Below are 13,469 nucleotides of genomic sequence, written 5' to 3'. Positions count from 1 at the left end.
TCTTAGGAATTTGCGGATTCCCTTGGAATTCCATTTTTGGAAACCAGTGCTAAGAATGCAACGAATGTAGAACAGTCTTTCATGACGATGGCAGCTGAGATTAAAAAGCGAATGGGTCCTGGAGCAACAGCTGGTGGTGCAGAGAAGTCCAATGTTAAAATTCAGAGCACTCCGGTCAAGCAGTCAGGTGGAGGTTGCTGCTAAAATTTGCCTCCGCCCTTCTCTCACAGCAATGAATTTGCAATCTGAACCCAAGTGAAAAAAACAAAATTGCCTGAATTGTACTGTATGTAGCTGCACTACAACAGATTCTTACCGTCTCCACAAAGGTCAGAGATTGTAAATGGTCAATACTGACTTTTTTTTTATTCCCTTGACTCAAGACAGCTAACTTCATTTTCAGAACTGTTTTAAACCTTTGTGTGCTGGTTTATAAAATAATGTGTGTAATCCTTGTTGCTTTCCTGATACCAGACTGTTTCCCGTGGTTGGTTAGAATATATTTTGTTTTGATGTTTATATTGGCATGTTTAGATGTCAGGTTTAGTCTTCTGAAGATGAAGTTCAGCCATTTTGTATCAAACAGCACAACCAGTGTCTGTCACTTTCCATGCATAAAGTTTAGTGAGATGTTATATGTAAGATCTGATTTGCTAGTTTTTCCTTGTAGAGTTATAAACGGAAAGATTACACTATCTGATTAATAGTTTCTTCATACTCTGCATATAATTTGTGGCTGCAGAATATTGTAATTTGTTGCACACTATGTAACAAAACAACTGAAGATATGTTTAATAAATATTGTACTTATTGGAAGTAATATCAAACTGTATGGTGATAAGTATTGTTTTAATTCTTATGGTTAAAGGGAAATAGAGCCTTGCATTATACTCAAAACAGCCATTTGTGTGTGCAACCAGGGCACTGTAGACCTATCTTAGAGCAGCATCCAATATGCTTTTCAGATAATATATCCAGTAAATGACCTAGGGAGGCTTCTGTGCTGTATAGGGATTTAACCAGGCTAAGTGGTTCAGGGAGACTAAATTATATGGAAAACAAGTTTAGAATGTATGCTGTCTAGTCTCTTATCTCTGATCCTTCTCGAAAACCATTTGAAACGGCTTCATCGATCAACATTTTTGTTAATTCTTCTGCGGTAGAGGTGAAAAGCAGCACATTTTTCCTAACTGGCAAGTGATCAGACTAATGTTGTGTGCTGATACTGTTTCTTCAGTGCTCTGAGTCAGATGTCAACTATCTTATCCTCCACAACTGTATAATTTAGGTTGGAGGAGAGTTAAAGCATTAAAGTAGAAAGCAGGAAATTTACTATTGATTGCCCTAATTTTAGGAATCATATCCCTAAAAATTAACCAAGAACACAAATGCAGGGTGGGAATGATAAATGAAAACTATTTATTTCAGTGGAATTTTGCACATGTGAAAAATTTTGTTAAAGAGCCTAAGGTTTGTTTTTATTGTGGGGAACAAAAATCTTTTGCTAACGATGGCATTTTGAGGTGGTAAAGTCAGAGATGGTTTCCTTGGGGTTGAAATAGCAGCCAAAACATTGTTAGGCGCTTGGGATGTGGCTGTTGGCAACACATTTTACGGTGGGATCTTTAATCCAGTGATAAAATTTTAACTAAAAACAAGCCAAAAATGATAGGTTTCTTTATTTTCACTGAACAGGCAATTGAAATACATGGTACAAAAATAAGTGGTAAGATTATTGTAAAATGAAATGGACAGAATATTCAATTTAATTTTCCATCTGAGAATTTCACAATAAAATCATAGTTTACTTTGTATTATAGATGTGCTTGTTGGATCTATTCATCCTCGCATAAGGCAACTGAAAAATCCCTCAAGTTACCAACAGTTATGTGGGTGAAGTTGTGTTTTTTTTCGGAAGTTTGTTTTTTGCCTTACTGATACCGTATAGAGGGGGAAAGAATTCAGAAGCTATTTCCTAGAACAGATGAAGAATACAAATGTTAGTGTGATGCTGTGCACTTCAGTTTATACAGCAAGCTGTTCCAACTGTCAGCTTACTGGTGAGCTAGCAAGAAACATTACATGAACTTATTTTAAGATGTAAGCATATTTACATACTTATTTAGGTCTGAAAATCTAGTGTTCTTTCCCCCACAGCAGTCAAGACTGGGCTTCCCGCAAGATGTCTCCGAGTACAAACGCTTCAAGTAATAATTTGTTCATTTAATAAGGGGAATTCCCACTTGTCATATTTTAATGTCAGTGGCTTCCATGAATTAGCTATGGGAGTAAGGGAAGTGTTCTAAGCCTGATTGGTTGCAATCTCTGGGAAGTCCTTGCAGAACGATAGCCATTCTGGCCTGAGCAAAATGTCCCGTTCTTTGACTTGCGACTGAAATTGCCTTTAGCATGCATGCTGCCACTGCAGCATCTTTTAGGTCAGCCCTACTTTATGTCCCCAGTTAAGCTGAAAAACAGCCCCGTATTGATACTGTCTCCTATCTGCAGATGAACCTAGCCACGGAGCTGCAACACGAACCCAGGGCTCGAAACCGCCAGTCCAGCTCTTAGTACTACCACTTGCCCGTGGACTTCAATTCTACTGATTTAAAGGGACTACTAGGAAAGTTTACGACAGGTAACTATGGCTATGTCAGTGCAAGCTAACGCTGTCCTTCAGGCTCATGTGTACCAACTGCAGTCGGTGCAGTGGCCAGCCGGGCTCTCTGCGTGTCTGACCCCGCCACGTTTGCCCATGGAAATGCTGCTGGCAGCACCTTCCTGGGATGAAACGATTTCAACCTGAGTCTTCAAGGTGGTCTTAAACTGCTTATAAGCACTGCTAAAGACATAATTCATGGTTCTGTTGATACTCTTCAGTGGCATTCATAGCCAGGTCCCGAGTATCTTCAGTCACACCTTATTTCAAAGGAGATAAACAAAAGTATCTTAGATCCTATTTCTAAGTAAAGTAATACTTTCCTGGGAAACGGGTTATTCCGAAATAAAATACTCTGAAAATTCCTGTCAGGTGAAGCTGGTAATTACTAGGCTGGATGGGAACAGAATGGCATACTCAGCATTCAGTTGCTGTATCGTTGGCCAGTCTGTTTCTGTAGGGTTGTCATCTTAGGTTTTTTGGTGAACCTAATAGAAACTGTCTCTCATATACTAGCAAATAAGTGGGTTTAATGCCTCAGGGCTATCCCGTAACACTCAGTAGAAAGGCACGTACCAATTTTAGCCACAAAGAGAAGAGAAAATAGATCAGTTCAAGAACAGAGGCCATTAGGGGCACCTGGTTTGGCTCAGTTCATTAGATCAAGGCCCACGTCCAGCTCTGACGGTGCGGAGCTTGCTTGGGATTCTCTCTCTGCACCTCCCCTGCACATATACTCGGTCCTTCTCTCAAAAATAAATAAACATTAAAAAAAAGTAAAAGAACAAAGGCCATTAGACATATCTGTCGTTCCTAAGGAAATTTTACATATAGAATTATTTGCTCTGGAGGGGTTTTATCTTCTTAAATCTCACTATGGAACCAAGATTAAAGGCCTGAATTTCTTTTAAAGAAGGTAATTTTGTATTAAATGTTCTGTTCTGAGGAGTATCAGAAATCTCATGAGAATAATTGTTCTAATGTCACCTTTAGATTTAAAATGATCTGTGCATTTTTTATAAACATAAGCTCTTCCTTTCTTAAAAGAACCCTCCTCAAATGAGAATCTGGAAGGAGTTTGAAGAAAGATGTTTAAGTGCAAAAAATCCTTTCCATAAGTCCTAGCCCACTGTAACGCTACAGATACGGGGGGGGGGGGGGGGGGGACGGACAGACATGCTTTCTTCCGTGTTCATTCATGGCACAAGAGAAATGTTTTAAAGGTTGTTTTTTGTTTTGTTTTGATTTTTTGCAGAATTGGTTACCAGCAATAGCTGATCGTTTTGCTTTAAAAAGCTTTACAATTGATGCTTTAAATGGTTGATCCATAGATTTCTTTTTTTCCCTATCAAGTTACAGATCATGCAACCAAACATTTCCCTTTTTTCCTTCCCTACTGACCGCACGCCCTTTTCTTCCCTGATCTTGGACTGTTCTTCCAAGACAGAGTAGGAATGCGTGGATAGATGCGTCCTCCTAGAGGTGCCCTTTAGGTGTGGATAATCAGGTCCATAGTCTTGCAAAGCTCAGTAGCAGTTCCCTCTGTCTGACACGTTTTCCTTTAAGATCTTAGGCAGGCAGACGGAGCATTACTAGGCCCCCAAGATAACTTAAAAGGTGTCCTAACAACCCAAAATAATTTGAGAACTATTGATTTGGAGACTTAAAGTCTCTTCTAAAATCTTCAAGGGGGATTTATAAACCTAAGCTTAAGTTTATGAAAAGACTCAAGTTCCTGGCCAACCATTCAGTTTTTTCAGTCTCCTGGGTCTTCTGGTATGCCTGAGAATTCCACGTATTTGGTACCTTCTCTCTCAAACGAACCTTCTTTAAATGACCTTTGTATCAGGTAGACTATTTTAGGAGCTCTGCTCTTTTTAGCTGGATTGAAGGGGATGAAAGGCCTGTAAGCCTTATTAGCATTATTTTATCAAAAACTGCAAAGCCACATGCTTTTGTTGAGAAGCACCAAAAGGAAAACCTTAGTTTGGAAGGATTCATTTAAAATAAAGATAGGAACTCAATAGCCCTTACTTCAGGGAAGAGAAAGGCATTTTAAAACTAGTTACATTAGAGTTAAGTTCCCCCTGTGATTTCAGCGTTATAAATGGCTCTTACAAGGGCTTCCTGAAAGCTTCCCACCAGCCAGGTTTTAGCCGACAGATTACATCTCTGCCTTAGAAGATGCCTGAAAGAGAAAGAGAAACATTTTTACAGGCAGAATGCAGCAGAGGAAGAAAGGACACCCGCAGGCACTGTGTTCATTTTAGAACTACAATGACTGTTGCTCAGATTTCCTTGATGCAAGTACAGGGCCTCCCTGTCCCAAGTGGACACACCTGGATTTTATCCTTTACTTTCACAGTGAAGTCTTACCTAGAAGGTCTGTGAGTGACGCACCACATTTTGGTTGCGGGAGAGGAAGTTTCAGGGAAAGCAGGTTGGGCAGTGGCGGCCCCACACTGGGCACGAACCCCCTCTGCTCTCAGCTCCTTTTCCCTATCATTCCCTGTTGGACTTTCCCAAAGATGAAAAGAAAGTTGTACTGTTAAGTCTCCAAGGCACGTTACCCCACCTATCCCCTAGCCCTTTTTAGAAGGGAGTTTGCAGAGATCATTGTTGGGAAGGGAGGGGTGAGGATTTATCAGTAAGTTGCTTGAAGATGGGCCAGAAGAGCCTCCAGAACAGGCAGCCTGAGAATGGCCCTCTACTGGAGACGCACACATATAAAAAAGTAGGCACAGAGGAGTTCTGCCACTGTTGTCTTTGAGGGGTTGGAGGTGAAGGGACTGCCACAGAAGTGCGAGCATGGGGCACCCTAGTCCTTAGTGGGCAGTGGGGATGAAACGGAGTTAATGGAAAGCACCTCAGTGAGCCAGCTTCCCACAGGAAGACCCCCAACCTTCTTCCTGGCAATGGCAGCATCTCCCTTTTTCAGCGTCTGGGTCTTCTAGCATCTCATTGTTTCAGTCACTCTTGGTTCAACAGTCTTCAAAGAGACAGCCAACCTTTAGAGCAGGAGCTCTGTACCCTCACCTGGCACTGGGGTCCAGTGGACACGTTTTCTTCTCTCGGGTTGCCTACTCACCAGACTAATCCCCTTCACGTCGGTGCTCCTGTGCGCCACTGGCGTGTTGTCAGGGATGAGGGTGCAGCCGGCCAGCATGTCCAGGGAAGCTAAGATGGCATCATACAGGCGATCTGCATGGCTCTCCAGCTCACTGGGCTGCTTCGAGATCCTCCCGAGGACATCCTTTAACACTAACAAATGAAGTTCAAAGCATTTAAGCCAAAAAAAAACAAAAAACAAAAAAAAACCCCAACACCCAACATGTGTGTTTTGGAAGAATCATATATAAGGGTGCAGTGTTTTACACAAAACAGGAACGTGGCAATAGTTTCAGGATGTCCACTCTTTTTAACGGTGACTCTCTAGGGACTGGTGTTTGTTGTGCTGGAGAATCTGTGTTGTGAACTTATGATTAAAGCGGAGCAAAGAATCTCACTGGCTTCACTCTGGATTTACGTAATTCACCAAAAGGCACAGAAACAGGGTGCTCTGGTGACTGGTTATCATCATCTGACCTTTAGAGTTAAGACACAGGGCACACCCAGACCCTACGGGGCAGGAGGCTTAAATGAGACGAAACAATATGCCAAGATTAGGACACTGGGCCCCGCTGCCAGGTTCCTAACAGCTTCTACTGGCTGGGGAACTGTTACTTGGCATGTATGCAGCTAGTCTGGGAACGTATTTGGGAATGCTCGTGAACCTTTTGTGGGCCCTAAGCGAACAGACTTCAAAAGAAAATTACCTGAAAGCAGGCTAAGTAAGACAAGAGGTTAGTAAGGCCAAGATTTCCTCCTACAGGCCAAGTGTTCATTTGCGGAAGGGATAGGCTAGGTTCAGAGTGCATCACACACAGCAGGCTTGTTTTTCTTTGAGAAACCTTATTTCCTTTGTGAAACACAAAGGCTGCTTTAGCTTCCTGAGCCTTTATCAGCTGTGTTAACACTCTCTCTGGTTTCCTGCTACAGCTGCAACATCTGCCAGCAGCGGAAGGGAAAGGGGAAGCTGCGTATCTGCAGGGGATGCTGGCAGACGGGTGGCAGGAGAAGGGACATAGGCTCGCTGTGCCGAGATCAGGCCCCCGGGGAAGCCACATGAGTGCCGTGTCATCTGGGCGGAGTGCCGTCCTGGCGAGGCCCAGCAGAGGAGTGCGGCCAGGGTGCACGGTACAGCTCGTCTATAAGAGCGACTGGGCTGGATTTTCCCCTCCAGACCTTTGCTCAGTCCTCCTGTGTGTTTGTCAGAATTCGGGGACCTTTATTTTTTTTTTCTAAACATTTATTTTAGGATGTTAGAGTATTTGGTTGGGGCCAAGTAAAAGGAAAGCTGGGAGTAAGAATGAAGTAATCTTTCCCAGTAAGACTTTCCTGTTTTAATTGAACACATACACACAGGAGCCTGAATCGTCACTGCTAAGGAGTGTGGGCTCCAGAAAGGACTGGCGACACGGGCACCCAAGCACTGAGCCTAAGCGCAGCGAAAAGCCAGCTGCCCACAGGGAGGCCTCGGCAGGAGGCTGAGATGGACATTTCGGAGGGGGAGTTAGTTTGGTTCTTGTCCCTACAGTTGCACTGGTGATTGCAGAAGGAAGCAGGCCGTGAAACTGGGTAGGAGTGCTTGTGCCCAGGCTCTACGGACTCTGGAGGTGCGCCCCACAGAGAGCTAAGCAGTCCTGCACATAGCTGGAGAAACCCTGTGCACGTCTAGGGGAACTTGTGATGTTCACACGACACCAAAGTTCCTCATTAGTCCAAGCCAAGGACGGGAGGGGCAGTGTGTCAGTCTTAAAGAGCCTGCGCATGTATCTGAAAATCACAGAAACCCCAAATGCCTTACTTTGGCAGTAAAATACCTTTAGACTCCTTTTGAGACAAGGGCAAAGTGAAATGTTATTACAGATTAAGCACCGAGAACTATTACTGGATTGGTTTTTAAATGAAGGTCAAAGAACCTGTAGTTTTTTAAGAGGCCCATTGTTCCATGCGGCCTCTGGGAGAGTTTCCTGGTATGGAGGGCTTTCCCTTCCTGCTCAGGCCCCTGCACTTCCAGACACAGCAGCGGGGGAGTCGGCAGAAAGGGGTTTGAGCCAGGCTGCCACTCCTTGTATGGTCTCAGGCAAATTCACAACTCCGAGGTGAGAGTAAGAAGAGTACCTATCTCACGAGGCTGGGATTAAATGGGAAAAAAAAATTGGTACATTAACTACTTCACAGTGCCTGGCACACGGTGTTCAGCACGATGCTGATGTAACTACATGCAGCAGAGCAGGCTGACGTACTGAATTCTGCCCCCGTAAAACCCAAAAAACCCTAGTGCAAGAGCCAAAACAAAGGCCTCCTGAGGGCAGGGGATTGCCAAGGGCTCACATAATTCACACTGGATAATCCCCGCCAGAAATCCTTCAGTAGTTCCCTGTCCCATTGAAACCCTTCTGCCTGTTCACAGCTTTCAACCCTGGTCATTTTTCTCCCCAGGGGAAGAAATGTCTGGAGATATTTTGGGTTGTCACAACTGGAGAGGAGGTGCTACTGGTATATAATGGCCGAAGGCCAGGGATGTTGCCAAACATCGCAACACACAGGACAACCCTCCTCACAAAGAAAGTATCATGTGGCCCAAGATGTTGATAATGCCCAGGTCGAGAAACCGCCCTATACCGCCTGCCTAACATGCACCCACCGCTGCTGGTCAGGACAGTGCCACCTCACTGCCTCTCGAGCCCGAGGGCCCCGCCCAGCTTTGACAATGTGGTCTGTTCCCGGGATAAACCACACCTCACTCCAAAACTGAGGCATAATCTACATGGGCTCTTTTAGCTCTTGGTTGTTTAGTCTTCTAGGAAATGAGGGGCTGCTTTGGCGATCCATCAGTTCTCTGCTTTAAAGCTAGCATTCCCCACCTCATCCTCCCCCTCCCATCTGCCCTCAGCAAGGGCAAGGCCGACTGTAAATCCTTGCACCCTGCAGGCTTAGGCATACTCTTAATGTCTGTGACCTCACATTTTCCTAAGTGGGGAGCCCATCCTACAGAATGAACTTGAGCTTACTTGGTATACCACTATCCACCTGTCCCTTTCTCTCATCAATTCACTTCTTCCCTTAGTCTGCTCCCTTAGAACAGACTGGCTGCTCTCAGATGCTGAAACAAGTCTCCTTCAAGGCAGAACACAAAGCAGATAACCAGAGAGGGGTCCAGCCTGTGCTGGGATAGGAACGGAACCCCTGAGGGCTCCCTACTGTGTATATCCTAACAGAGAACCAAAGACCGCCGGATTAAAACCAGCACTCCTGTGCAGGTCACTACCAGGAAAAGGTAAAAGTGTGTCACTCTTGCAGGCTCCAGGCCTTCTACTCAACTTACCTTTCTGACCGTGACTGGTTCCCCCTGTGGCCGTGGGGCAACGACAGTGGGAGGGCCGCAGCCACAGGAATCTATGGCAGTTGGGGAGAGGGGGGTCTTTACCAGTGACAGTGTGGCTCCCTGGACCTGCTGCCGAGGGATGGAGCGCGGGCTCAATTCAAATCTTCAAGCATCTCACCTGGGGTGTTATCCAACAGGCACTGAAGAAGAATCTCCCCTTTCTGTAAGACACTCTCAGTCAGGGACTGGTGTTCATCTATATCTTTCTTAAATTGCTTAAAGCATATGAGAAAATAAAGAAAAAAAGCTTCGTTACTATTGTTCTATAAAACTTACTCAAAATGATCCTCTGCAAAGGTAGTTCTATTCCCCTCTCACCTGGAAGACAAATCCACTCAATCTTCAGAATTCCCCAAGTAAACAGTACATTAGTTTAACTCTCCCTTCTTTGATTCTTTGAACCCAAAATACATACAGAGTCAATCTTTTCTTTTGTTTACAGTCTGACAAAAGAGTTTTCTTTTCCCTGGCAGAGCCTGGTTCATGAACAGCTTGGGGGGCAGGGGTTCTTTTTGTTATACCTCACTGGGTTTTCTTTAAACTCACAACTCACTATGGGATTCTCAAAACACAATGTCTTCTATTCTAACGGACCTGGGAAGTGAGAGCCACGTAAGAGGTGCCTCGACCCATTTCTTCCCGGAACGTCCTACTCTGTGCAGACCTTGGGGAAGGCATCAGGGAAGCTGTGAGTCTCCCAAGTAGCTGACTTTTTTTCTCCTCATGGGTACCAAGTGTTATTATAGCCGACTGTTTTGATGTTCCTTTAACGCTAAGACGTGTAAAGCCAAATCCATGACAACCTTTAGTACAGGGTACAGAACTTGGTGGTTCACATTCTCAAGTTATCGTTTTACTCTTGGATTTAACCATATTCTTTAGTTTTCTTTTGCCCTAATACCTATGCTGATTATTTTATTCTTTAGTATTCTCTAGTTTATATGCTGCCATAAACCTACCGTGTTAAGACAGAGAGTGAGACAGAGTCACAGTAACAACATGTGGACACACACACACTTGCTTGTATGAGCTATCTAAGCGGGGGGGGGGGGGGGGTCAAGGCAGCTCATACATATTCATGAGTCCTGCACCATTCTGTGTGGGGAAGGGGCTGACAGAGCTGTCGTGCTTTATGACACAGCTGTGTGGTGACACAAGAGGGACAGTCTTCACTGACTTGTGAGGGTTAACTCCCAGCTCAAATCTCAGTTCTACCCACAAAACAAGACAGCTGCTCTGGCCAGCCTGGAAGGTGAGGCAGAGAAGGATAGTGAGGGATACAATGGAGGGAATGGACTTGTTCTACTTGGCACTTGCTCTGACGGGGATGGGGCCGAGGCACTCTGGAGAGACCACCCAGATAATTCTGAGGGCAACTTCCAGGCAGTTTCCTCTCCCCACAGCGGTACTGCCCCTGGACCCCCAAGGGGTGAACCCTGCTCAGCTACACAAGCACACTCAGGAGCTGCGCGCAGAGGGCGCTGTCACACTCAGCCTTCTCCTCCTCCCTCCAGCACACTCTGGTCAAGGAACTCAGGGCCACCTCTCTCCACACAGCAGGAAGTAGCACTCCCACTAAGGCAGGACAGCTGGCTACCCAGTCGAGGCCCCTCCCTAAATTTTACTCGGCTCCAAGCTGGAACACCAAAGGCCTATCCTCCCTCCCGCCAGGATGTGCCGGGGGCTGGGTTGGTGCTACTCTGGCTGAGGCAAGGGTCAATAACATCTTCCTCTGAAGGCACTTGATTAGGTTACAGAAATTCAAAGAACTGTCTCAGAAAACCCTTTCGAGACTAGCATCAGGCTCAGACCACAATTCCTAACTACCTCTGCTCCTTCAGAAGAGGTTAAAAATGCTTGGCCAACCAGACAGTGCTACGGGCCTCTGGGTAGTTCAGTCAAGGTTAATGTTATACTTTGCATAACTGTAGAATTGATCCTCCAATTCAGAACACTTCTGAGAATGAAGGGGGAACCTGTTGATAATTATTCTAGAACAGGCACAAACTATCATTCCAGATACACCTGATCTAAAGTCAAATGAACCAGAACACACAGAGACGTTAAAAATAACGGAACCTTAATGAAAAAGAGGCAAAAAACCCCCAAAACCAAAAAACCCCAAAACAAAACACACAGAAGCAAATTCCAGTCAGTGCTTTCCAAAAGAACTTTCTGTGATGATGGAAATGTTCTATCTGCATTGCTCAATATGGTAGTCACTAGACAAATGTGATGCCCAGACACTTGTGGTTGTATCTAGTGTAACAGAAATAGGAATCTTTAATTCTCCTTCATCTGAAGAGCCACATGTGACTGGTGACTCCGTGACTAGTGCAGATCTATACTTAATCCCTGAGACATTTGGAAAATTACATTACAAATCATCCCTAAGGATATTAGACAGAGGATGAATAGATTTTCTCCAAACTCTTCTTGGCCTGGGAGAGAACTACATTTTGCAGTTTTTCAACAAAAAGAATTTGGAAAAGACCTCTGATTAGATTTCAGGTAGAACAGTCAATTGTGCCGTAACATACCGAGTATCAGTTATTTGAGCTTTTACTTTGTAATCAAGTACTTAGCCACCACTCTGGTGGCTAAGAAGCCAGGACCACGTATTACCCGGTAAAGCTGCAGAGAAGACTTGAGACCTGTAAGATTGGACTTGGATGGAATCAGGTGGTCGGTAACATCTGCTATGTTATACAGCCAGCGGATCAGCTCTTCCAGCTGACAGCAGAATGTCTGTAGGCAAATAAAAGAACACATGGTGTTACTGACCAAACTGCTGTTTACATTTGCAATCCAAGGGATTCTAGGAGAAAGACTGCACTTTGCTGGAGCGTTCCCTCACTTGAGGGGTCACTCCCCTCCCTCCCCCCAACCTGTTCCCACCCGGACTCCAGACCTCTGCCAGCGCAATATGAAGAGCCCCACCTTGGCTGTCTCCCCTCAGCCTTCGTGACAGCAAAAATGACAGGCTGAGAAAAGCCTGCTCTGCACGTGAGAAGAGAGCAGCTAAGGGGAGGGGCCGTGGACAGGGAATGGCCCAAAAGCATGCCAACCACGGAAACCAATTCTCGAGTGAGCACCAGTGCTAACTTTGTTAACTGTCCCTGAGGAAAACAGAAGATAAATGACTATAATCGCGACTAACTTGAACCTACGGCAGGAAACCAAGTGAATTACAACTGCTCGTCCCTGTTCTGTTCTCACAATGCCCAGGGCACCTGGCTCCTAGACTCCTGCTGGCCACTCACCCTAGGGAGGCTATGAGCCAAGCACTTTGCCTCGCAGTATTTCAGTCTTTTATCACAAAAGAGGCACATGCTAACATTTGTCCTACCTGCTTCACGGGACAAATGGAAACATCTGCATTGGCTCATTGGTTCAAGGTTTTCCAGCCACCTGTGCTGCTGTGTGTGTGCAGTGTCCATGCGCTCACCCAGGACACAGGCCGTATGTGGGACTCTCCATGTGCAGAGAGCCACATACCTGAGCGTCCTAGTGTCAGGGACTATACAAAGCCCTCAACAAGAATTATTTCACGTAGGGGCGCCTGGATGGCTCAGTCGGTTAAGCATCCGACTTCAGCTCAGGTCATGATCTTGCAGTTCGTGAGTTCGAGCCCTGCATGGGGCTCTGTGCTGACAGCTCAGAGCCTGGAGCCTGCTTGGGATTCTGTCTCCCTCTCTCTGCCCCTCCCCCACTCGCACTATGTGTCTCTAAAATAAACATTAAAAAAAAAAAAAAGTTTCATTGTAATCCATACAACATCCCTGAGAGGCAAGGCTCCACATTTTACAAATGAGCAAACTCAAAAGACTAAGCTGAAATTCCAAATATGGCAGTGTTATGATTGAAATTCAGATCTGCCTGATGCTGACGACCTCATTCCACAGGGTATTAATTCTATCTCCAGAGAGTCATGAGTCCACAAGAGGTTTGGTGATCAAAATGTCTTAGGAAACAGTACATGAAGTGACTCTAACTCCGAAGTGCCACCACTTTATCAAACTGAAGCTCTGAGGAGTCCTGCAGTCAAGAAAGTCATTTACCATTGTTTAGTTCAGACAATCGAGCCCGGACCTTTTTCGTGCAGAATACCTCTTAATCCTCAAGGTCAAGAGCTCTAGGAAGCAGCCAGGAGTAATGGTTAAACTTAGGCTCCAGCCCTTGGGTGGGCAAGTTACCTACCCCTTCAAGGCCTTTCTCCCAACTGTGAAATGACAACAATAGTCCTTATCGGGCAGAGGTGTGAGAATCAAGTAAACTAAGGCACAGCACAGTGCCTGGCACATGTAAGTGCTCAAGGTC

The 13,469-nt window shown here is 45.2% G+C and overlaps 2 protein-coding genes across 5 annotated transcripts in view; one reads left to right on the top strand and one right to left on the bottom strand.

The window, feature by feature from the left end:
- RAB1A (RAB1A, member RAS oncogene family) overlaps positions 1-1,819 on the top strand; it is a 30,476-nt gene extending 28,657 nt beyond the window's left edge. The window contains exon 6 of the mRNA XM_019437979.2: positions 7-1,819. Within this exon, the coding sequence (XP_019293524.1) occupies positions 7-204 (198 nt within the window). The 3' untranslated portion in view covers positions 205-1,819. The remainder of the gene's footprint in view (positions 1-6) is intronic.
- The window catches only part of CEP68 (centrosomal protein 68), a 34,924-nt gene that overhangs the window by 7,000 nt on the left and 14,455 nt on the right, over positions 1-13,469 (bottom strand). For 2 of the 4 annotated variants that reach the window (XM_053890744.1, XM_053890746.1), the window contains 4 exons: positions 11,775-11,897; positions 9,268-9,364; positions 5,748-5,920; positions 1,663-4,847 (listed from right to left, as the gene is read on the bottom strand). In XM_053890744.1, coding sequence (XP_053746719.1) covers positions 4,824-4,847; positions 5,748-5,920; positions 9,268-9,364; positions 11,775-11,897 — 417 coding nt within the window. In that variant the 3' untranslated portion in view covers positions 1,663-4,823. Of the gene's footprint in view, positions 1-1,662; positions 5,921-9,267; positions 9,365-11,774; positions 11,898-13,469 lie in introns of those variants that run through there. The other 2 variants (XM_053890745.1, XM_053890742.1) reach the window with 2 other exon arrangements.

The sequence above is a fragment of the Panthera pardus genome, unplaced genomic scaffold (assembly GCF_024362965.1).
Source record: "Panthera pardus isolate Hobbes unplaced genomic scaffold, ASM2436296v1 HiC_scaffold_25, whole genome shotgun sequence".
NCBI classification, from domain to species: domain Eukaryota; kingdom Metazoa; phylum Chordata; class Mammalia; order Carnivora; family Felidae; genus Panthera; species Panthera pardus.
This window is presented reverse-complemented; position numbering and strand designations above follow the sequence as displayed.